Here is a 26,169-nt window from a genome sequence, read left to right on the forward strand (position 1 = left end):
TCCCTATCCTTTTACTTCCAACCTCTTTGTGTTCTTACATCTGAAGTGTAGGGTATAGCTGAAGTTTCTAGTAGAGAGCATGCAGATGGACTGCAGACAGCATACAGATGAATTCCGTCATTTTTAATCTAATCTGTCAATCTCTGTCTTTTAATAGAAGAAGACTTTAACCCACTTATATTCAATGTGATTACTAATAAGGAAGGATTTGCTTATACCATGTAGCTGTTGTCTGTATGTCCTATATGATTTTTGGCCCTCAATTCCTCGAGGCACTGCTGCCTTTTTTTGGTATTTGGTTGATTTGGTTGCATCCCGTACTGTGCCACTTTGATGCCCTCTTCTTTCCTTTTCTGCATACTTTGTAAGTTATTCCCTTAGTGGTTAGCTTGCAAATTACAATTACTAACAATTTATAACAACCTGGATTAAATAGTGTTATAGAGCCGTCCAACAGCAGATTTGAGCAGGCAGAAGAAAGGATTCAGCGACCTTGAAAATAAGACAACTGAAATTACTCAGTCTGAGAAGCTAAATTTCAATAGTATACACTCTGTTGCTATATATCTTTGCCTCTCCCCTCTTATATAGTTATTGCCACAGATTATACTTTAAATACTGCATGCCCATTAACACATTACTGTTTAATGCATTTGCCTTTTAAAACACAAAAGACAAAGAAGTTACATACCACACAAAAAGCACAATAAACTGGTTACCTTTACTAGTGTTTATTTTTCTTATGGCTGCAAATGACTTTCTAATGTCCTTTCATTTCAGCCTGAAGGACTTCTTTAATGTTTCCTGTATAGCTGGTCGACTGGTAACAAATTCCCCTAGCTCTTGTTTATCAGGAAATATCTTAATTTCTCCTTCATTACTGAAGAATACTATAGCAGAATACAGAACTCTTTGTTGAGGTTCCTTTTTTTTCATTCAGGACTTTCAATCCATTATCCAACTGCCTTCTGGCCTCAGCAGTTTCTAAGGAGCAATCGGCTGCTAAACTTTTTGAGAATCCCTTGTATGAGAAGAGCTGCTTCTCTCTTGCTGCTTTTGAAAGCCAAAGTTCAGCTGTTCGAAGGTAAGGACTGTCTCTGGACTTAGCTGAGGTTCTGCGGGGCAAAGCGCCACACAAAGCACGGGCTGACCCCCAGGCTGAGTGCAGAGAGGAGTAACAGGACCCAGAGCTAAGACTGCTGGAGCTTCAGCTGCACTGTAAGATGAAGGCAGGCGGGACAATTTCCTTATCTACATTCACTTTCCACTCAAAACACACTGACTAAGCTAAAGGCAGCCTGTGGCTCAAGATTTAAAATATTAAAAACATCTGTGAATTCCAGGAGTCTACACATTCCGGCAGAAGGGCAGCACACTCCTGAGCATCCACTTTCTTAGGATTAAGTCTCTTAGGAAAAAGTCCACAGGCCTTAAAATGTTTAAAATGGCTCACAGTCCTTCTCCAGCCTTGCCCCGGAGCCCACACACAACTCCCTGTCTCCCAGTCAGGTGTGGGACTTGCTTCGGAGGCTCTGCGTGCGCCAGACACCCTTGCCCATTGTTCCCCTAGGTAACTCTCTCCAAGGCTTCAGCTGTCAGATCACCTGCCACAGGAAGTCTTTCCCTTTCCCTAAGTTAGGGCTGGGGCCCCTCCTCCTAAGAGCTGCCAGAGTGTCCCATGTTCCCTCTACCACGGTTCCTAACATTGACAGTGGGCCTGTTTCTGTATCGACGGCGACAGTTTCTAACTCTCACTGAGCACCGACTACGTGCCAGGCACCAATCCAGTGCCTTCTATCTATTTGCCCACTGAAGCCTGACCATACTCCAATGAGGCAAGCAGAGGCTACATTCCCACTAGAAAGGGACAGAACCACTATGCGAACACAGGTCTGGCCCTCGAGTCTGTTCATGTGATCTTAATGTCTCACTAGACTACCTCGTATTACGTTTCTGATTTGTTTAAAAATTTAAGCCATATATTCCTTTTAACATAGGCAAAAGAAAAACCAAGAAAAAGATTCTACAAAAATATCAAATGTGGAGGAATAATCACTATTCACAATTCTAGACAATAAAGCAAGCGTGGAAGAAAAGTGTCAAGGAATTTGCAGAAAACATTCGCTTTTCCAAAGTCAGAAAAAAGACTAGACATTTAAAAAAAAAGCAGCCGTCTGGGTATTTCGACCACCCACTCCCATATCGCTTCCGCAAAACTCATGCCTATGACCAGATCAGATCTTGGCTTACTCTGATCTGATAAGGGCCAAGCACACGAGCAGGTCTGCACACCCTCCCCCGCCTCTCCTGTCTCAGTTCCGCCATCCAGCTGCTGGGCCCAGCGCTTTGATCTTGACATCTCTTTCACACCCCACATCTGGTCCTCAGAAAATCCTGAGGGCTCCGCCTTCAAAATACGGCTGACCCTTGAACAACATGGGTTTGAGCTGCACAAGTCCACTTAGATGCGATTCTTTTTCAGTTGACCCATCCAGTTCGAACCCGTGTTCAAGGGTCAACTCCACCGCTGGGAATCCGTGTATACGGAGGGCCGACTGCAGTTACATGCCCATTTGTAACTGCAAGGTGCCCCGACCCCTGTGTTATTCAAGGGTCAGCTGTCGATCGACACTCAGCCACATCTCACCACCTCCAGGGCGGCCATGTAGACTGAGCACCCGTCAGCTCTTATCTGGAGTAATGCACCAGCCTCGCCAGGCTTCCTGCTTCTACCCGAAATCACTTCCTCATCTCCCAATTAGATGTGGAACTGCGATTCGCCCCCTTCCACACGCCCACACACTTTTCTTTCAGGAAAGCGGCTGCTGTCCCCTGCACAGATCCTCAGGGGGTGCGCTCTGCGGCAGCGTCCTGCACTGCCAGCGTCCCGCGGTGGGATCACTCTCAGCTGCCCGTGGTGGCCACTTACTGGATGACTGCCTTCCCTTCCATCTCAATTCCCACCTCCCTGCCAGTGTTCATTTCATCTTACACACAAGCTACATGTACTCAGATCCTCTCGTCTCAACTAAAACGCTCCCCTACTCCCAATTCCGAAGCAAATTCCTGCTTATCCTTCAAGGCAACACTGCCTCTCTGCTCCTCCGCCCCTAGGCACCTCTCTGTCCTCCCAGCCTGGCCAGCAAACACTGATCTCTCAGACTCCTATTCGTCTGCTTGATTAACATAACAAATGTATAAGAAATGTAGGAAGGGGGCACGCCACTTGAATTTCTGCATCCCCACCACCAGTCACGTGGAAGATGTTAAAAAAATGCATTATTTATCTACCGGATGCTCTACCCAGGCTGGCTTTATGGGTGTGCGACCTGTGTGACTGCACAGGACCCCATGTGCAGATGGGACCGGCGCTTGAGGTTTAATGTCCTACAGTAGCCATGTGGGAATTCACAATAAATTTCTCTTTACATGCGTGTTTTGTAAGTGAAGTCCACCACAGTGGAGCGCATGCTGAGGGTCTGGAGTATAGATTCACACATGTAGGTTCACATGTGGTCCCTCCTCCTCAAGACAAGTTCTTGACCACGAGCTTCCCTGTCACCTCATATCCTGGGACCTGGACTTCCCCATTTGCTGCCACCTCCTGGCAGGGGCCTAAATGCAAAAACAAGGCAGGCTGGGGTCAGATGTGCATACCCCAGCTGTGTCCCTTATCCCAGGCTGGCAGCACCATAGCACATCTGAGGGGCATTCTGGCAGGGGCAAGCCTTTCACTCATCCAGGCATATTTTAGTACTTTAACAGTACTTTTCTCCTGCTCTTTGAATAAGCAGCTCTGTGTTTTCATGTCGCACTGGGTCGTACAAATTACGCAGATGGTCTTGGCTCTACGTCAGCTCCCATTCTCAATCTCGGTCATCTGTGGTAGGGAGCTAAGGAGACGCTGAAGACTAACGAGCGACCACAGAAATGACAGCAGAAATGTTGCACGAGACCCCTCACTGGAGACAGCAGGGGTGGGAGCTGTTCTGTCTTCTCTTGCCGGAGAGAACCACCCAGGACTAGGGGTGGGGCAGTGAAATACTGGAAGGGGTCACTTCTGAAGTCTCCCGATCTCTTTTAAGGAGATTTGGGCTGGTAAAGGAGTCTCTGTTCTCCTACAGGCTTTCCCAAGCTTTTCCTGAGCTTGTTTGTGAGGCCAAGGGTAACATGTGCTAGGGGAGCCTCTGGCTTTGAAATGCTGAACAGGGCAGTGCCCTGGGACGGGTCCTCTGGGCTCTGAGGCTAGGCTCTCGGGCAGAGGTCAATGGCGCTTTCGCGTTCTGCTTTCTTCTCAGCTATCCAGTCTGGCTCTCCACGGCACAGGCACAGGCAGGCTTCGGCTACTTAGATTTCTTTCTTGTTCACGAAAAAGAGAATATGCGTCTAAGGAGTGGCCACATGGGCACAGAAAGAGGGACCCTGTTACATAGTCCCTGGCGTGTATGTCCCCCCAGAGGGGCCATGGTGATCACAGGGAACCTGAGATGTGGGCAGACAGGGAGAGAGGTTGAGAAGCGAGGTCGCTATAACTGAGAGGTTCTGCCTCAGCCTGAAGGTACTGCTCTCCTCCCGAGGAGGAGGAGGAGGAAAGGGGCCACGTCTGTTCTCGAACACCCACACAGTTTGCGGATTATCACCCTTCAGGAGCTTTAGAATGGCCTCATGACTCCGACTTGCTCTCCAAGTTAAAATCCGCCTCTGTAACCACGAGCTGCAGGCTGTGGAATTACAAGTGACTCAGTGACACTCCCATTAACCTCTGACCTGCACACAGGGAGTCCAGCTAGCCTGGCACCCAGGCACTCTTCCTTCACGCCAGGGCAGGGCCGGAGCCACAGCACCCGTCTCACTGGGCAGCTGCTGGGTCGTACTTCGAGCCTGGTGGCCTATCCTCTAGGAAAGGTAAACAGACTCCTCCTGCCACAATCCCTACTTGCTACAAGATTCATCAACTTTTCCCAAAGGAAAGAGCATTCACTGCTCCCAGGGTGCTCCCGTGGTGATGGGCGGGGTCTACAGCGCAGGCAGCTGCTAGGTCTGAACAAGGAGGTCAAGGGCAACAGTCCTGGGTTCAAGATGAACAAGTCTCTTATTCCTGGGACAATAAAAGGCAAGCAATTAAGTGGAACCTAGGGGGCTAATGAAACTACTCAGGGCTGTCTGTTGCCCACACCGCCTGCTGCAGGCAGCCTGAGGCTCTGCAGAGGGCGAGCTGCTCTGGACGGAAGAGCTGCCCTGGCAGGAGGGGATGGCGAGGCCTGTGCTCTGGGTCCACGACCCTGGTCTCCTGGCCATGACGGCCCGGGATCCGAGGATGCTCTGACACAACCTTTATCGTCTCTGGAAGCCAGGAGACTTCATCTTACCTTGGGAAACTTTTCCTAAGCCATTCAGATTTTGAGGAAAGTTTTTAAAAACTCCTTTAAGATCACATGACAAAAGTACTGGTTTTGGAAAGTGAGTACACAGCACTAAGAATGTGATCGTAGAGGCTGGATTTTTTCTTTAAAGAAAAACAGGATTGCAAAGACAAGAGGAAAGCATAGTGCCGTCAGAGGGCGGGACCGCAGGAGGCAGCAGGTTCTCAGAGGGGCAGGCCAGGGTGTGACCCTCCCTGTCCTTTAGTTGTGGGAGCAGAGAGCTGAATGACCATGACCATGACCATGAATAGGAAAGGAGGTGAGGATGACACCACTCACTCTTCCCACCCAGGTGTTGTCCCCACAGGAAGCCACCCTGACATTGGTCCTTTTGCATCAAGGCTACGTCCCATCTGCCGTGCACGACATCCGATGGCACAGCAACTGTCTGTCTCGGGCTGAGACTGAGGGTGCTGAGGGGAAGGGCTGTGCTCTGCATCGCCAGCGCGGCACAGGGCTTGGCACGTGTTTTAGCCATCTTCCCGAGGTGGCTCTCAAATCCAGCTTGACGCTCTCGCCTCATTTCTGTTACGTGGGGCCACAGCCTCATAAAGCCTCTCTGCTCTATGCCGGAAGATCCTGCCAAGCCCTGTACCTGGCTCACTGCGGCTGAGACCCTGCCTCCCGCTTCTCGTTCCAGGAGCTCACACCTCACGTGAACAGGATCAGCACCAAACAATGCTCCTCGCAAAGTTCCTACCAACAGGCTAAGTGGACACGGTACAGACTCAAGTCCCACACGGACCTACCAGCGGCAGCGCTTACCACCTACTAGCTCTCCACGCCTGTTCCGTCATCTTTAAAAGATCTAGGGAGTAACGAGCACCTCCAAGGATGACAGGCAACCAAATGAAGTGCCACATGTGAGCACCGGAGGACCTGCAAGGCCGGCGGTCAGTGAGGATGAGCCTTCCCGCCTGGAGCGCCTGTGCGTATCAGGCCGGCTGGGGCTGCGCTGGTTGCTATTATTATCACGTCTGCCTCTTCCCTAACCCTCCATCCCATTCTGATTCACTGAGTCGAGGCCGTGTCCTCCGTACTGGAGACCTTGGCCATCTCATGAAGTTTCTATACCAAGGCTCCCCGTCATATATCCAAGGACAGTTTTGAAACACATGTGTGATATCAAAGTATTCATTCAAAGATAAGGCCAATTGTGCCCAAGCCGCTGCTATGCACAGCCTGCATTCCCTGTCCAGAAAGCTGCCTGTGCCAGCTGGTGACACTCAACCCCCAGAAGATGGACGGCAAAGAGGAAACATCCTCCCCTTCCCGTAGCTAGAGTTGTCTTTGTGGACGGGGAATCCCAACAACTACTTCTTCAACCCAAACTGCCAGGCAGACCACAAGCTGAACTCGAGGTATCCGTCCACCACATATTTAACATATTTACCTTGCCACCTTCCCCTGTGCAAAGGCACAAAGAAAGAGGCCATCGAGGAACTGAGAATTTAGTGGAGGGGGAGCTGAATCCCACCCCCTCCACAAAGGCAATAAGAATGATAATAACCTTGAGTGCCACCACAAACTGCTTCTCTGGAAATTGAAATGCAAGAGAAAATATTTTTAACTAAGACATGGTAGAACTTCAGAGAAATTTTCAAGAAAGACACAGCCGAGGGGTTCTCGGGATGTGGTACCCAGGACTGGAAGCTTGTTAGAGATGCCAATTCTCAGGCCCATCCCAGACCTGATTAATGAGGAGCTCTGAGGGGGGCCCAGCAGTTCGCATTTGCTGTGCCCTCCGGGTGACTGTGACGCTAGCTCAGGTTTGAGAACCACTGCCTCCACGTATAGGCCAGGCCTACAAAGTATGATTTTAAAGAGAGAGATGGGTTACTTATCTCAGAGAAAACAAACTCAAGAGCTGGGTTCTCAGAGCCCTCCTGATTTATCAGTACAGGACACAGCCACAAGTATCTTATCTCGTACAACGCAATTTAACCAAGTTTAAATATCAGTACAAATACACTGACCCAGAGTAAGGAGAGTCTGGGTAACAGGCCACCATGGCTGCAGGCACCAGTATCCCTAGGCCTGGATTTGAACCTGTTTCCCTACCCATCAATTGTAAAGACCAGCAGTCTGTAACCCTGCATCCCCCCTTGGCTAAAAGGAAATTTAACTAGACCACTTCCCAAGGTTATTATGAGGACTGATGAGACATTTAATCACATACCTGAAGTACCAGCAGGAAATTCTCAATAAATGGTGTTCATCTTTTTAGTTCTAATTAGGGAAGAACTTGGGATCATTAACAACTGAACTGAACAGCGAGTTCAGGCCTAAGCATCCTCCTTCCAGCTCAGCACTGAAAACATCTACAAACACGCAACGTACGATGCATCTGGAAACCAGAATTCTTTCCAGAGGCAAGGAGAATAAGGTGGGCTCTTTTCATGGCTGTCAGTGTTTCAGAGCCAAAGGGGCATCAGGTATCTTACATCAAGCCTCTCCTCGTCATCGTTCTTTGGGGCAGTGTGACAGCAAGACGGACATGCACGAGGTCAGCTACAGCTCTCACGACAGTCCTTGCTGTGCACAGCAGGCCCCAAGGATAAACAAGAGGTCAGAAGGAGACACAGAACGTGACTAGAGAGCAGAGAACCACGTCTCTGCAGTTAGCCTGCAAGAGGGAGTCCAACGAATTGTTCAAACAGACTTGGCCTTGCAATGCTCAAAGGCTACCATACCACCAAGAAACCGCCAGTGCTGAGAAGGAAAATTTTAAAAAACGTGTCTTTCAATTACCTCACGGTTTCTTAGAAATGTCTAAACATTATTTTGAGATGGTTTACCAGTGACATAAACCGATCTGGTGAAAGTCAGGGCCAGCCCAGACTGCTTCAGTTCAGTGGCCAGGGCCCTATGCTCAGCAGCTCCAATGAGCCTCGAGTTCTACTGTGTAAGAAGCATACACAGTCTAAGGACTACAGAGCAGCCAGGGTGGGGAAACCTGTTGCCCCAAGACACAGGCCCACCATATCCAGGGCAACTCAGAAACATACCAGCAGGCTAAGATGCAGAGCCCCGTGAAGAGGATGATGGGGATGGGGTAGGATGCGCAGAGCAGCCCATGGTTGTAGAAAGCCTGAGATATCTTCTCACGCAGCCTGTCAGTCAGGGTCATCCTCAGCTGAAGTCACCTTGCTGCCATCCCGGAAAGTGACCATGGATCAGCCTGGCACACGCTGGACAGCACTGACCACGGACACCATCTGCAGCACCTGGCAAGAAGGGGGAAAAGCCAATTAGCAAGGAGCGCCTGGCTCTGCACACTGAGCTGCTAGGGAGGTAGCCGCGCTGTGGGCAGGATATGGCTCAGATGCCTCTGGGCGAGGTGCAGAGACACCGATCACACAACCTCGGTCACTCCTGGTGACCATGGTGGTTTCCAAGCCAGTCTAACCAAAGAAGCCAAAAAACTGCCCCTCTAGCTCTGGAATCAAACGCTCGACCCTCTTCCCCATGGGGTACTTCTAACAGGCCACTCTCCAGAAAGGGCATTTTTCTCACACATGGCACAGAAAAGCACACATGTGTGACAGACATCACCTTCAGCTGCTCTCTGCCAGTGGGTGTTCTGGACACCCTCCCCACCCTTCTCTGTGCACACGCCATGTTGAGGGAAATCCTTGAGACAAAGCTTTACACAGGACTGACCCCTCAAAAGACACATTCTTGCACAGCGATTCACTGATAAAGAACGTTCAGGCGGGTAACCCTCAACACGCGAACCCTCAACACGCGAACCCTCAACACGCGAACTCTCAACACACGAACCCTCAACACACGAACACCGAAAAGCCTGGGGCCCTGACTGAAACGAAGCTCACTCTGGCAGCGTTAAGGGGAAGTTTCTGCTCCTGGTCCCCGAGAGCTTGCGGGCAAAAGGCCATTACTGTTCCTGTTTGTCTCCTCTGAGTAACAGCAGCCGGTGTGGCTCAGGGGAACCACCCTTCTCTGTGGGCTCAGTCAAGCCGCCCCTCCCTGGGCCACGCCAGGCCGCTGGGCCTCTCTCCCTGGCCTCTGACGCGGAACCGAAGGAAGCAGGAACTGGATGTGGTGGTCCTTACTCCTCCCCAGGAGGTTCCTGCCTCCGAGACCGCGGCTGCTCTGGCTCCAGTCCTTTCTGAAGCTCATCAGCTCGTCTCTGCAGTCTGTGAGCCTTCTATATCCTTCCAAAAATTCCCCTTTTGCCTGTGTGAGACAGAGTTAATTTCTGTTGCTTCCAAGCAGAGGACCTTAAACCAATACAATCAGAATAGAAAACTCTAGCAGAAGGCCCAGGGATCTAGAATCCCAGTCCATACTGAGCTCTCCCACGGAATCCAAGTTTAAAGCCACCTTCATTGCTCCATGTTGCTGCCTGTGTTACAAGGCACCTGCCCAGACACGCATCTCGGCTTGATGAGGCTCCCTGATGAAAATCCAGGCCAGGGAGATGACTCCTCAGGAGTGTCAGGACCAGAAACAAGAAGCAAAATGAGTCACACCGGAGCCAGTTCACAAGAGGGAATGGCTATTACTCCTTCCACCTCCCGTAAGCACCAGCCTCAAGCACGTTTGCCATTTCCCAGTCTGGCAACCTCCTAAGGAAATACGAAGAACCCTCTGTGGGTCAAGGAGCAGAGGAGCAGAGGTGTTCACAAGAGCTCAACCATTCCCAAGGCTCACCGGGAGCGTGGCAGGTCAAAGAAGTCTCAAGCGGTGGACCCGCCGCAATGGTGCTCACTACCTGGCTTAAACAGGGGTTCTGGGGCAGCGACATTTCTGCCCCAGTGCCCCTGACCCTCCGTTCTGCCCCCAACAAGGAAGCAAACACCTATGGAACATACACCTGAGGAGAGACACCATCAGGAGGCTCTGAGGCCTGAGGCCTGTACACCAGCTGCAGCTTTTCCAACCTCGGTCCTCTGACAAGCCCCAGATCTTTTCTTCCAAATGTCTCCAAACCAAGCCCTCCAGGAAATTCTGATCCAGGATCCCAGTCCCCTTCAGGCCCCTCCGCACACCCCTCGGCAACCGGGAGCGGGGGCCCGCCTTTGCAGTCTAGCTCTCACATATGGCCTCAGACTAACAGGAGAAAACACCATCTAATTCACTTCCTTTTGCAGTAATACAAAGCTTTCTGACATGACCTTAGTCAGTTTCAGCTTCCAGTGATCTTTATTAGTTACACTAATTGTTAACTTTCACAGAACCTGAAAACCAAAGCTTAAAAAAAAATAAATCCGAATTCCAGTTCATTACACAGCCCATCCACCTGAACCCAGGAAGAGGAGCCATTATTCACCTCTACTCCGCGGTATACATTTTCATGCAAAACTATTCCAAAGCAAAATTTACTCAACCTGAACCAAAAATGTTTTTCTCCCACTGCCCCACGCATACAGGTTTCATCAGATCGAAGTCTACAGTCCTGCTTCCAAATGTAAAGACACACAGCACACGGAGAGAATGGAGGCCGAGGCCTGAGTGGACCACGTTTACACAAAAACGCTCCCATGCCCGCCTTTGCGGATGATCCCACTACAAGCAAAAACAAAGGCGTCCCTTACTAGACGTGCAAATTACAGAGCTGTACACGTGAAGAAAAACCACTGGAACCAGAACGGGAAAACAGTCCTGAAGAAGTCTACGGACAGGACAAGCCCAGATCGAGTCAGACCTGCTGGCTCAGAGGATGGACACCAAGGGACAGAATGAGTCTGTGACGGCAGACTGGGGAGGCAGGCTCATCCCACTTCGTCACAAGCTTGCTTAAGGTGCCCGTGGTTCTGAATTCACCCCAAATGAGGTAATAAATGTGAAAGTTTCAGAAAAATCCATACACCCATAATATATTAACATAAGGCATGATAAAAAAAAATAGATGATGTTCTATTTATTTTGTGCCTGTATTCGCCAAACTCTCAACATTTAAAATTCTCTTTAATCAACTCGCACATATTAAGAATCGACCAAGGAAAAAAAATGTGCCAAAGGCCCAAGAGAGATGCAGAGAGTAAAACAAGAGAGCAGAAAACTGTCTACACTGCAGGCCCTGGATCATTTGATGAAAGTCCTGACCATCACCCCCAAGCTTCAGCCACGCTGGGCCTATCATGCTTGTTCTTCCCGCAAAAGTTTCCTGAAGGCCCCATTTCTTTGGAGTAAATGCTAGAAGTGAAATGGCTGGGTAGTAGGGTACCACAGTTTCCTTAACTGCCAACTATCTCCCAGAGCGCCCACGCCGTTCACATTCCCACCAGCAGCAATATGAAAGTTTTGTTGCTTCGCATCCTTACCGGCAGCTGGTATTGCCACTATTTTGTTTTAGCTCCGCTAACAGATGTGTATTGATATCTAACCGGGTCTTAAATTGCATTTTCTAATGGCTAGTGACACTGAATATGTGCATGTGTATGTGTGTGTATTCCTTAGGATGTTTTATATATATATAAATATCTCTATTTGCAAATAGAGATAGTTCAATTTCTTCTTTTCCAATCTAGAATTTCTAGTCCAATGTTGAACTGCAGTGGTGAGAACAAACTCCCCATCTTATTCCTGATCTTAGGAAGAGAGCAATCATTGTCTCACCATTAAGTACAATACTGCATGAGAGTTTCTCACAGGCAGCCTTTACCAGGTTGAGGAAATATCTCTTTTGTTCGTTTTTTTAATCATGAAAGGGTATTATGCTTTTTTTGTGTCTTCTGAGATGATCATGTGGGTTTTTAAAAATTTCTCCTAATAAGGTATATTTCACTAATTGATTTTTCTCATGTTGAACCAACTTTGCATTCCGGGGTATAAATAATCCCCTTGAAATTTTGCTAGACTCAGTTTATGAATGTTTTGTTGAGAACTTTTGGGTCTATATTCATAAGGATACTGGTCTGCAGTTTTCTTTTTTAACAATATCCTTTTCTGGCTATTAGGTAACGCTGGCCTCGTGGAATGACTAGGTAAGTGCTCCCTCTTACTTTTTGCGGAAGAGTTCTTCCTAAATCTCCTTCAGACGTTTGGTGGAATTCACTAGTGAAGCCATCTGACTCTCGGCTTCAATTTTAGGAAGTTTTAAAATGATTAACTCAGTCTCTCTACTTGTTATAAATCTCTTCAGATTGCCTATATCTTAAGTTTTGTTAGTTTGTGTGTTTCTAGGAATTTGTCTATTTCATCTAGGCTATCTAATTCATTGGCATAGCATTTCACAGTATTTCCTTCTAATCACTGTTATTTCTGAAAGGTTGGTGGTAATGTCCCCACTTTCCTTAATGATTCTAGTAATTTGAGTCTTCTCTCTTTATCTTGGTCATTCTAGGTAAAGATTTTCCAATTTTGATGATCTTTTAAAAGAACCAACTTTGGGGTTTATTTGCTCTATTGTTCTACTAGTTTCTATCCATTTCTTTCCACTCTAGTCTTGTTTTCTTCCTTCTATTTGCCTTGGGCTTATTTTGCTCTTCTTTTTTCTAGTATCTTAAAGTAGTTAAAGTTATTGTTTGAGATCATTCTTCTTTCTCAATATAGGCATTTACAGCTCTAAATTTCCCTCTAAACGCTACTTTAGCTTTATCTTTTAAGTTGTGACTTGTTTTCATTCATTCCATGGTATTTTCTAATTTCTCTTATGCTGTCTTCTTTGATCCACTGGGCATTTAAGAGTTGTTGAGATTCCCTTATATATTCTAGACATGAGTCTTTGTCAGATAGGTTGTTGTAAATATTTTCTCCCTGTCTGTAGCTTTTCTTTTTTATTCTTTTCAGTCTCTCTGATAGAGACAAAGTTTCTAATTTTGATGAAGTCTAATTTATCCATTTTTTTTTTCTGGATGGATCACGTTTAAGGTGTCACGTAAAAGAATTCTTCACCAAGCCTTACTTCTGAAAATTTTCTCTGATGTTTTCTCCTAAAATTTATAATTTTACATTTAAATCTAGGATTCACTAGTTGGGGAGGTCTAGGTTCTTTTTTTCCTATGGATAGCCAATTGTTCCAGAACCAACAGCTGAAAAGACTGAATTGCTTTTGGTACCTAAGTCTGTTTGGGCCACTACAACAAAAATATCACACACTGCGTGGCTGAAACCACCACCATTTCTCTCTAACAGTTCTGCAGACTGGGAAGGTCGAGGCGCCAGCATATTCGATTTCTGGTGAGGGCCTACTCCCTGGTTCACAGATGGCCATCTCCCCGTGTCTTCACATGGCAGAAAGGAGAGTGGGAGCTCTCTGAGGTTTCTCTTATAAGGGCAGTAACCTCATTCATGAAGGCTCCACCTTCGTGACTTAATCGTCTCCCGAAGACCCCTACTTCCTAATATCATAACATCGGGGGTTAAGATTTCAATATATGAATTTGGGGATGACACAGTCAAAAAGCAGTTGGCTGTATTTCTGGGTTTCCTGTTCTGTCCCAGTGATGCATGCGTCATCCCTCCACCAATACCGCTCAGCCGTGATTACTACAGCTATAAACGAGTCGTGAAATGGGTAGACAGAGTAATTCCCTTTATTCTTCTTCAAAGTTGTTTTATCTAGAGTTTTTCTTGCAGACATGTCATTTGCAAATAGGGACATGTTTATTTCTTCCTTTCTGTAACTTCTTCATTTTCCTGTACCACTCCACCTCCTCTCCTTTTGGGATTTCGGTAACAAGAAAGATAAACCTTCTGTTGTTATTATCCCTTGGGTCCCTGAAGAAGTGTTCATTTTTCTTCAGTTTATTTTAATCCCTGTTGGTCAGACCAGATAATTCTGATTGTTCTATCTTCAAGACGACTGACTCTTCTGTTATATCCATTCTGTTGAGTCCACGCAATGAATTTTTTATTTCGTTTTAGTTATAAAATTGCCAGTTTTAAATTTAAAACTTTGAGACTGTTTACCATCTATCTTAGAACAAAATTTGAATTAATATTTTAATTATACTTTCTGCCTTAAATTCTTTGATAATTTCAACAGCTACATCATGTCGTGGCTGTCGTCTGTTGACTGTCCCTTCCCCTTAGGAGATGGGTGAGATTTTCCTGATTCTCCATATGTACAGTAATTTTTAATTTGGGGGGTACTATGCTATGTTACTCTGGGTCTTATTTAAATCCATGGAAATGCTGAATTTTTCTTTGTTGTAGCAGCAGTCAACCGATTAGGTCCAAACCACAAGTTCCTGCCCACCTTCTGAGCTGTGGTCCAGTGTCAGCTCGGTCTTCATAGCCCGTGCAGTTCTATTTTGATCCACCCCACACACGCCAAGCAGTGGCCAGAGCAGGCCTTGGGCAGCGGTCTGCTCCACAGTGTAGTCCTCAAAGCCTTTGGTATGTATGCCATTTAGGGTCACTTGCATGTATGCTATTTTGGAGGAAACCCCAGGAATTTAGACACAATATTATGTAGTGTATGGAATGCATACACAATATTATATAGTGACAGACACATGGGTCGCTGAGACAGAACAAGGTTCACTTTGCTGAGTTCCTTCTTCCATAAAGTCTTCTTGATGCTTTCTAGCTCCCAAGGGCCCCTTTCTCAGTCTTCTGGTTAGAATGAAAGGGCTTTAATTTCCCTGTTATGCTGAGCACCTCACGCAATTGTGACTACCTCCAGGGTAAAGCGGTGACAGGATTGGGTAAAATCAGTGAACCTCTCCATGCCCTTGGGACCATGATCCCTATAAATAAAAGGATTCCTCTCCCACTTGGCTGTCAATATAATTGCTGCCTCCACTGCTACTGAATTTCATGTGGGGCAAGGCAGAAAAAATGGAAAAAAACAAAACGAACACAAAACAAGAGATTCTCTTCCAGCATCTCTACCCCGCGACTCATGGGGTCCACTTTCCTGCTCCTCAGACTATAACAAGAGGGCCTCTCCTGGACTTCTGTCTGCACCCAGTGCCCCTTCCAGGTGTTGGGTTACCTTTGAGTCTAAGCTGGAAGGTATTCTATGGAGAGAAAAACAAAAACATTTCCTTCCCCAATCTATCTGCTGCCATGTATCTTTCAAGTAATAGACAGCTGACCTATGTAGTCTGTCCAGGGATTTTAGCTGTATTCAGTCAGGGTGAAAGAGTACTTTGCCTATTACGTCTTGACCAGAATCAGAACCCTTACAGTTTCTAATGTAAAAATTCTCACACATGTCTGGTTCATTGCCAGTAAATAAACTTTCTATCTTCTGGCTGTTGCCACCTTTCTGTCAATCATATCATCATTCCATGTGAGAAGTATGTAATGCCTCCTTGTGTTTAACAAGTTTAGCACATGGGGCATGGATTATTTATGCAATCTGAAAAAATAAAGGCTACGGGCAAAAACTGCACAAAGGAATGGTAGGAAATGTTAGTAGAGGTTGCTGGTCTTCACGTGGTATGATTACATGGAGAGAGGTTCTAAGTCAGCTTTCTGTGCTTTTAATTTTTTTATGAGTACTGATTTTTTTTTTTACTTTAAATAAACTTTTTAAAATTTAGCATGAAATATTACAGAATAGTATCCAAATTGTAAGTGTACTCCTCCATGAAAATAAACATAGCCATTTAACCTAAACACAACTCACATCAAGAAATAGAGTATTACCCCAAAGTTCCCCTTTGAGACACGTGAGTGATTTTCGATTATAAAATACTACATATACAAAATGACATTCAAATATACTAGAAAGTATTTATGATTTTAGTTATTATGCCTATCCCTTCCTATGATTTCAAGGTTTATAACATTTACTTTTCAAAACTATTATGAAAAGCTACCACATATTTTCCATAGGTTGATTCTAAAACTTGATAACCATTTAAAAAGTATTTGGAATATCTGATAATGTAATCACCATTTGCTGAGAAAGCCACAGAAGCCAAGCAGGGCTAACAGAAGGTATTTTTCTTCCAAAGCCAGTCAGTAAAGACTGGAGGAGATAACTGCTTCCTCAAACTCCATGACAGCAACACAAAGCTTCAAAAAAATAAAAAATCAAGGGAAAAAAGACACCACCAAAAGAACACAATAATTTTCTGGTTACTGACCCCAAATAAATGGAGATCTGCAAATTGCCCAATAAAGAATTCAAAACAGTTGTTTTAAAGAAGCTCAGTAAGCTACAAGAAAACACAGAAAGACAATTCCGTGAAATCAGGAAAACAATACACAAAACAAAATTAGAAGTTTAACAGAGAGAGGTATCATAAAAGAACCAAACAGAACTTCTGGAGCTGAAGAATACAATGAATGAATGAAAAATGCAACAGAGAGCTATCAATGGCAGATCTGATGAAGCAGAAGGAAAAAAATCTGTAAAGTCAAAGATAGGTCATCTGAAATTATCCAGTAACAGGAGAACAAAGAGAAAATGAAAGAGAGTGAGGAACGCCCATGTGAATGATGGAATACCATCGAGAGAAACAAGTTAAGCATTGTTGGAGTCCCAGAAGAAGAGAGGGGGGAAAGGGCACAAAGCTTAAAGAAATAACGCCCGAGACTCCCCCAATCTGGGGAGAAACCTGGACATCCAAATTCATAAAGCTCATAGGTCCCCAAAAATATCTTCTCCAAGACAAACTATAATAAAATCAAAGACAGAGAATTTAAAAACCAGCAGCAACAGCAACAAAAAATTCCACACATACAAGGGAACCACCATAAGGCTACCAGCGGATTTCTCAGCAGACACCTTGTCCTCCAGATGAGATGGAATAATATGTTCAAAGTGCTGCAAGAAAAGTTGTCCTGCAAGAGCACCTCCCCTCTACCCTACCCCCGGCACAGCTACCTCTCAGAACAAAGGGGAGATCAAACAAACGTTAGAGAGTGGACCGCTGCACCTGCCTTACAAGAAATGCTAGAAAAAGTTCTTCACGCTGAAATTAAGGGACACTAATTAGTAATATTATAACATAAAAAGCACGGTTAAAGGTGAGTATAAAGTCAAATTCGGAATACTTTAATACAGTCATGTGTCACTTAACGGGGATACGTTCTGAGAAATGCACTGTAGGCGATTTCATCACTGTGCGAACATCATAGCGCACTTACACGAACCTAGGTGGTCTGGCCTGCCTCACACCTAGGCTCTGTTGCGCCTAGGCTTCAAATCTGTACAGCAGGTAGGTTACCGTACTGAGTGCTGTAGTTAATTGTAACACAATGATGAGTATTTGCGTATCTAAACACAGAAAATGTACGATAAAATATGGCATAAAACAGTGGTCCCCAACCTGTTTGGCACCAGGGACTGGTGCTTCTATGAGAATCTAATGTGTGATGGTCTGAGGTGGAGCCGAGGCGGTGATGCTGGCGCCGGGGAGTGGCTGCAAACACAGAAGCTTCGCTCTCCGGCCCCCAGCAGCTCACCTCCTGCTGTGCGGCCCGGTTCCTATCAGGACACGGACTGGTACCGGTCCATGGCCCGGGGGTTGGGGACCCGTGGTATAAAAGACAAGCGTGTATGTATGTACACACAGGCGCAAGCACACTTTGAGGGTCTGAGGGGAACAAGGGGAGGGCTGTCTAGGGAGGTGCTGTCGGAGGGAGAGTAGACAGCGGGAGGGAGGGAGGAAAGAGAAGGGGAGAGAAACGGAGAGCAGAGATCAAAAGTGACCCAGAAAGATAAAGCTTGAGATGAGAAATAATGAAAGGGGGAGGAAGGGAGGGAAGGATGGAGAGAAAGGGAGGGAGGCAGAGAGAGAAAGGACAGGAAAAAGAATGGGAGGAAAGAGAGAGAAACTAAGGGAAGGGAAGTGAGTTTGCACACAAGAGTGTATGCACAGGGACTGGCTCCCAGGCTCCCTCCTCTCCAGCCCGCTCCCCTCACTCCCTCGCCAATTCTGGGCCCCAGCCTGGGTGGGCATAGGGTGGGTGGCCAGCAAGTAACCTTCCTCATCTACTTATTTTATTTTATTTATTTATTTTTAGGCGAGGCAACCCTTGGTTGACCTCACAGATTGCAAGGACCTTGTCAGCTTACAATCCCTTATTTTTTATTTTTTACGCCTACAGCACCTGGTCTTCCCAGGTGGTCTCCCATCCAAGCACTAACCAGGCCCACCCCTGCTTAGCTTCCGAGATCAGACGGGATTGGGTTTGTTCAGGGTAGCATGGCCGTAGACACTTCTCATCTATTCAAATCACTCAGAGCTAGCAGTAAAATCAACATCTTATTCAGGTCCAGCCTTTTCTTTCAACACTGCACACAGATTTTTTGCTTATAATCCATTATAAATTTATGAGACCAGTACAGTAGTCTGTCACGGACCAAAATGTCGCTATGTGGCGCATGACTCTACTGTAATACGATGGTATATTAAGCACTTAATTCTAGTATAAAGGTCAAAGGACAAAAGTATTAAAAATCACTGTAGCTACAATAATTTGTCAAAGGCTACACAATAAGACATAAATTGTGATATCAAAAACAAAATTGTTATTAACTTGAAACACTGTTATAGCAAACGATTATTTTTTTGTGTAACTCTCATGGTAACCACAAAGCAAAAAAATATAGTAGATATAAAAGAGAAGGGAATCAAAACATATCACTATGAAAAATCATCAATTCAAAGAGGAAGAAAGCAAGAGAAAAGAAAAGAACTTACAAAACTGCCAGGAAACAATAAGACGGCAATAGTAAGGCCTTACCTATCAATAATTACTTTAAATTTAAAAGCATTAAATTCTCTAATCAATATAGTCTTAGCTTTAAAAAATATATCTAATCTAAAGACACAGAGTAGCTGAATAAATTAAAAGAGAGACAGAGAGACAGACAGACGGACACACCCAACAACATGCTGCCCAAAAGAGACTCACTTCTGCTTTGAGGACCCAAGAAGACTCAGTGTGAAGAGATGGAAAAAGACAGCCCATGCAAATGGAAACCAGAAGAAAGCAGGGTAGCTCTACTTACACCAGACAAGATAAACTTTAAGTCAAAAAGTTTACGAGACACAAAGTCACTATATAATGGTAAAGAGTCAATTCATCAAAAGGATATAACAATTATAAATACATATATACCCAACATCAGAGTGCCTAACATACTAAGCAAACACTAACATGTCTGAAAGAAGAAACAGACAATACAGTAATAGTAGGGGATTTCGATACCCTGCTTTCAACAGTGGGTAGATTATTCAAACAGAAAATCAATAAGGAAACACTGGATTTGAACTATACTTTAGACCAAATAAACCTAACAGACATATCCAGAACATTTCATCCAAACAGCAGCAGAAAACATATTCCTCTCAGCACACATGGAACATTTTCCAGGACAGGTCATGTTAGGTAACAAAACAAGTCTTGGCAAATTTAATAAGACTGAAATCATACCAAGTACCTTTTTCTGACTACAATGGTATGAAACTAGAAGTAACAGGAGGAAAACCAGAAAGTTCACAAATATGTAGAAATTAAAACACTCTTGAACAAATGAGTCAATGCAGAAATCGAGAAATTTAAAAAAATATCTTGAAACAAACAAAAACGGAAACAACATACTAAAACCTATGGGATGCAGCAAAAAAAGTTCTCAGAAGAAAGTTTATAGCAATAAAGGCCTACATTTAGAAAAAAGAAAGCTCTCAAACAGACAACCCAATTTTATACCTCAAGGAACGAGAAAAAGAGCAAACCAAGCCAAAAGTTGGTAGAAGGAAGACAACAAAGATCCGAGTAGAAATAAGTAAAATACTGTTAAAAAAAAAAAAAAGGAAAGATCAATAAAACTAAAAAACAGATTTTTGAAAAGATAACCAAAACTGATCAACTTTTAGCTAGATTCACTAAGAACAAAAGAGAGGACTCTAATAAAATCAGAAATGAAAGAGGAGACATTACAACAGAAATACAAAGAATCGTAAGAGACTATGAAAAATGATACTCTTAACATCTTTGACAACCTATAAAAAAAATGGATAAATTCCTAGAAACATACAACCTACCAAGACTGAATCATGAAGAAATAAAAAATCTGAAGGGGCTGATTATTAGTAAGGAGATTAATCAGTAATCAAAAATCTCCCAACAAATCAAAGTCCAGGACCAGATGGCTTTATTAATGAATTCTACCAAACATTTAAAAAAGAATTAATACATTTAAAGAAGAATTAGTACCAAGCCTTCTCAAACTCCTCCAAAAAACTGAAGAGAAGGGAGCATTTCCAAACTCATTTTATGAGGTCAGCATTACCCTGATACAAAAGCTAGACAAGGACACTATGAGAAAAGAAAATGACAGGCCCATATCTCTGATGAACATAGATGCAAAAATCCTCAACGAAATACTAGCAAACTGAATTCAATAGCACATTAAAAAGAGCACACACTATGATAAAGTTGGATTTACTCCTGGGATGCAAAGATGGTTCAATATATGCGAATCAATAAATGGGACACACCACATTAACAGGATGGATAAAAATCACAAGATCATATCAGTAGATACAGAAAAAGCACTTGACAAAATTCAACACCCTTTCACGATGAAAACTCTAAACGAACTATCTAGAATGAATGTACTTCAACATAATAAAGGCCATATATGACAAGCCCACAAGTGACGTCATACTCAAGACAAGAAGCAAGAGCAGGCATGAAACGTGCTGCCCACTCTTCCCACTTCCATTCCGCATAGTACAGGCAGACCTCCCTTTATTGCGCTTCACTTCATTACACTTCACATGTGGCGTTTTTTACAAACTGAAGGCAAGATCCTCCACCAGCAAAAAGACTACAACTCACTTTATTACAGCGGTCTGGAATGGAACCAACAATATCTGAGGTATGCCTGTACTGGAAATCCTAGCCAGATCAATTAGGCAAGAGAAAGAAAAAATATTCAAATTCAAAAGGAAGAAGTAAAAGTGCCTCTGTTTGCAGATGACATGATCTCATGTCCTAAACTCCACCAAAAAACTGTTAGAACGAATAAACAAATTCAGTAAAGTTGTAGGATACAAAATCAATATATGAAAATAAGTTGTTTCTATACACTAACAACAAACTATCAGAAAATGAAATTAAGAAAACAATCCCATTTACAATAGCATCAAAAAGAATAAAATACTTAGGAATAAATTTAACCAAGGGAGTAAAAGACCTGAACACTGAAAACTGTAAGACATTGATAAAAGAAACTGAGAAAGACACAAGTACATGGTAAAATATCTCGTGTTCATGGATTGGAAGAATTAATATTGTTAAAACGTCCACACTACCCAAAGCAATCTACAGGTTCAATACAAACTATCAAAATTCCACTGGCATTGTTCACAGAAATTGAAAAAATAATTCTAAAATTTGTATAGAACCACAAAAGACCCAGAATAGCCAAAGCAATCTTGAGAAAAAAACAAAGCTAGAGGCATCATACTTCCTGATTTAAAACTATATTATAAAGCTATAGTAATCAAAATAGTATGGTACTAACATAAAAACAGATACACAGACCAATAGGAACACAGATATAAACCCATGCATGTAGGGTCAACTAATCTTTGACAAAGTTACCAAGAATACACAATGGGTAAAGGATAGTCTCTTCAATAAATGGTGCTCAGAAAACAGAATAGCCACATGCAAAAGAATGAAACTGGATCCTTATCTTGTACCATCAACAAAAATTAACTCAAAATAGGTCAGACTTAAATGTAAGCTCTAAAACCGGTTAAGTCCTAGGAGAAAACACAGGGGAAATGCTACTTGATATTGGTCTTGGCAATGATTTTTGGATATGACACCAAAAGCACAAGCAAAAAAAGCAAAAATAAACAAACATCACTACACAGAATTAAAAAGCTTCTGCACAGTAAAGGAAACAATCAACAAAATGAAAAGTCAATCTATAGAATGGCAGAAAATATTTGCAAACCATATGCAGTTGACCCTTGAACAACACGAGTTTGAACTGTGTGGGTCCACTTACACACGGATTGATAAGCAGGCCTGCAAAGTTCAAACTGTGTTGTTCAAGAATCAACTATTTTCAAGCCACGGCTGCGGAGGGCTGACTAGCAGTTATATGCAGATTTTTGACTGCCTAGGGGGTTGGCGCCACTAACCCCCACAGTGTTCAAGGGTCAACTGTCTTTGATAAGGGGTTGGTATTCAAAACATAAAAGAAAGTTATACCACTCAATAGCGAAAACAAAACAAATAACTCGATTAAAAAATGGGCAAAAAACTTGAACAGACATTTTTCCAAAGATGATGGTATAAATGGCCAACAGGTATATGAAAAGGTGCTCGATATCACTAATTATCAGAGAAATACAAATCCAAACCACAATGAGTTATCGCCTCACACCCGTGAGGATGGTTTTTATAAAAGACAACAGATGACATGCGTTGGCAAATATGTGGGGAAAAGGGAACCCTGTATGCTGTTGGTGGGAATGGAAAACGGTTCAGCCGTTATAGAAAACGGTGTAAAAATTCCTCAAAGAAGTATATACTGAACTACCATATAATCCAGCAATCCCACTTATGGGTATATAGACAAAGGAAACAAAATCATTATCTTGAAGAGATCTCTGCACACCAGGTTCACTGCAGCATTATTCACAATAGCCAAAATATGGAAACAACCTGCCCCTCAAAAGATAATGGATAAAAAGGTGTGACACACACACACTGGAATATTATGCAGCCATGAGAAAGAAGGGAAGCCTGCCATTTACGACGACATGGAAGAACCCAGAGAACATGATGGTAACTGAAATTAGCCAGAAAGATAATTACTGTATAATCTCACTAATATTTGGAATATTCAAAAAAAAAGTGTCAAACTCATAGAAACAGAGATTAGAATGGTGGTTACAAAGGGTAGAAGCCTTCAGTTCTAAGAGGTGTGAGCTCTGGGGACCAAACATATGGCATGGTGACTAGAGTTAATACTGCTATACTTGAAATCTGCTAACAGAGCACACAGTGAGCATTCTCGCTACAAAAAAAAAGAGCGAAAGGTAATTATGTGAAGTAATGAATGTGTTAATTAACCTGACTATGGTAATCATTTTACTGAGTATACACATATCAAATCATCATGTCGTACACTTTAAATATATACAATTTTACGTCAATTATACTTCGATTAAGCTGAAAAATTAATTTTAATAAAATAAGAATCGATAGATGCTTGGCGCGCGTGCGCGCGCGCACACACACACACACACACAGATTTACATTATAGCTGCATAACAACATTTCGGTCAATGACAGACCACACAGACAATGGTGACCCCATACTATATTGGAGCTGAATTTCCTGTAAGAAATAGGAGATGTGGTTCAGGAGAAATTTTCTCTTCTCTGACAGAAGCAATAACTATGTGGCTTGGCAAGAGATATTCCCTTTCCCTCACAGCCCCTCGATTTTGTTCTGAGAAATGCGTCGGTAGGCAATTCACAGCCCCTCAGCTTACAGCCGCTGGGTCAGCCACTGAGCCGCTTCAGCACAGAGGAGCCTGTCCACCCCACGCCGCATACTGACAGGGTGCGACAGCCCTCCCTGATCTGCCCTGCGGCCTTCAGAGCACACTGCTATACGTTCCTTGTTAAGGACCTAATGCCCTGTCAAGGACACAGGTCCACAGGAGCTACCTTAACGAGCATTAAGCGCCACTGCCGCTTTAGTGAACGCTCTCTGTGGTAGTGTGGAGCCAGCCCGTACCTGTGCTTTGTGAGTATTTTGATTGTAATGATGCAAAGCATAGACAAGTTTTATTTCTTCCATCAATTCAATGTCAGAGGGAGCCCTCCGTGCCAGATAGGGTCAGTGGGAGCAAAAACAAATTTCCAAAGTCAAATACTGAGTCCTCGGTTCTTCACCTCTTCCTGTTAAACACCCTCTTTGTACGAACACCACAAAGTTCCTTAAACTGACCACTACTGCAACGGTCAAGAGCCAAAACCACATTGTCATGACAATGTCCTATGTTCTTTTATCTCTCCATCTTGGCTTCCTATTTCTATTGATTCTCAGGCCACTTTTCACTCCCTCCTGCCAGTCACTATTATGGTGATCTAGGCCTTAGCCAGCCAGTTTTTCCGCAATATTTCCAATCAATCCAGCCCACATCCCTGTTGACAGAGTGACACTGACAGCTTCAGCGTTTTATTTCTGACCCTGTGGAAAGGAAGCAGGGGGAAGGCTTGTGGGACAGTGTTTATAAAGTCTACAGTAGTGTACAGTATGTCCTAGGCCTTGACCTTCACTTACCACTCACTGACTCACCTGAAGCAACTTCCAGTGCTGCAAACTCCATTCACAGTAAGTGCCCTATATAGGTGTGCCATTTTTTATCCTTTATGCCATATTTTTACTGTACCTTTTCTGTGTTTAGATATGTTTAGATACATAAGTATGTGCCACTATCACAATTAAGTACAGTATTCCATTCAGTAGCCTGCTGGACTGGCCTGTAGCCTAGGAGTGACAGGCTATGCCATAGAGCCTAGCTGTGCAGCAGGGTAGACCATTTAGGTTTGTGTAAGTGCACTATGATGTTTGCACAATGACGAAATTGCCTACCGACGCATTTCTCAGAACATATCCCCACTGTTAAGTGACGCGAAACCATGTATGTAAGCGTGCACGCACGCATATAAGATACTGACTTGGGTACTTGTTTACATTCTTCTCAATCCCAGAGCTAAAATCAAGCCCATTGGGAACACATTAGAGGAAAGCTCACTCCAGTCAGAGGCCAAACGAGGCTATGCACTTCACCACCACTGCTTATTACCGTTGGGGAGATCCTACCCACCACGATCGGGCAACAGAAAGAAAACACAGGAATACAACTGGAAAAGGTAAAAGTATCATTATTTGCAGATGATATTATATACCTAGAAAAATCCAAGAGAACCGAAAACCTTATACAGTTGATAAAAGAATCAAGTGTGTTGGTGAAAATTAATATATAGAAGTCAGTGCCTTCACATACATCAACAACTAGATAGAAAGTATGATGCTCCAACAGTAAAAACAAACTAAAAAGACCTGAGAATAAACTTAACAAGAAATGCCAAGAAATCTCTCAAATTCTGAGGGACTTAAAAGACTCTAACAAACAGAAAGGCATGCAGCCTTCTTAGTGGGGCAGACTTGTCAACAAAACGTCCCTCTTCCTACTATACCCTAAAAATACAGTCCTAAAGAAGGCAAACAGGATCAAGACTTTTTTTAACACTGAAAAAAAAAATAGGAAAGTTCTGAAAATTAAAGATAATGAGAATTTACTTCACCAAATATCCAAACATACTACAAAGCTACAATAATTAAAACAGTATCATACTAACACATAAATACACAGATTAAAATATAGAATAGAAAGTACAGAAATAGACCCAAATGTACATGATATGTGGCAAAGTATATCACATATAATAAATGATAAAGGATATTTAAACAAGCTGGAGAAAGATGAATTGTTCTATAAATGGATGCCATTTGGGAAAATATTTAGTTGGGCCCGCATCTCACACTAAAATAAATCAAATGGATAAAAGATTTAAAGGTAAAAAAATAAAACATAAAAAGTTCTTTAAGAAACCACAGAATAATTTTTCAACTCTTCTACTAGGGAAGATCTTTTAGGCATAACAGGGAACCCAGAAGCTTCAAAAAGCCCATAAAAATGACTCAATTAAAAACCAACATTTTTTTCATGATAAAACCATCTTAAGTAAAAAGGTAAATAACAATCTGAAAAATATAAATGCAATTCATGTCACTGACAAAGTGCTACGTTTTCATATATAA

At 43.6% G+C, this 26,169-nt stretch overlaps 1 protein-coding gene and 1 non-coding gene across 2 annotated transcripts in view; both read right to left on the reverse strand.

Moving 5' to 3' along the window:
* Nucleotides 1–26,169, reverse strand: part of SCAP (SREBF chaperone) — a 56,782-nt gene that overhangs the window by 24,315 nt on the left and 6,298 nt on the right. Inside the window, exon 2 of the mRNA XM_006914875.3 lies at nucleotides 8,432–8,650. Within this exon, the coding sequence (XP_006914937.1) occupies nucleotides 8,432–8,553 (122 nt within the window). The 5' untranslated portion in view covers nucleotides 8,554–8,650. The remainder of the gene's footprint in view (nucleotides 1–8,431; nucleotides 8,651–26,169) is intronic.
* LOC112482076 lies at nucleotides 18,396–18,514 on the reverse strand. The gene has a single exon (XR_003047193.1). It is a non-coding gene; the product is annotated as a 5S ribosomal RNA (ribosomal RNA).

This window comes from Pteropus alecto, unplaced genomic scaffold (genome assembly GCF_000325575.1).
Source record: "Pteropus alecto unplaced genomic scaffold, ASM32557v1 scaffold156, whole genome shotgun sequence".
NCBI lineage: Eukaryota > Metazoa > Chordata > Mammalia > Chiroptera > Pteropodidae > Pteropus > Pteropus alecto.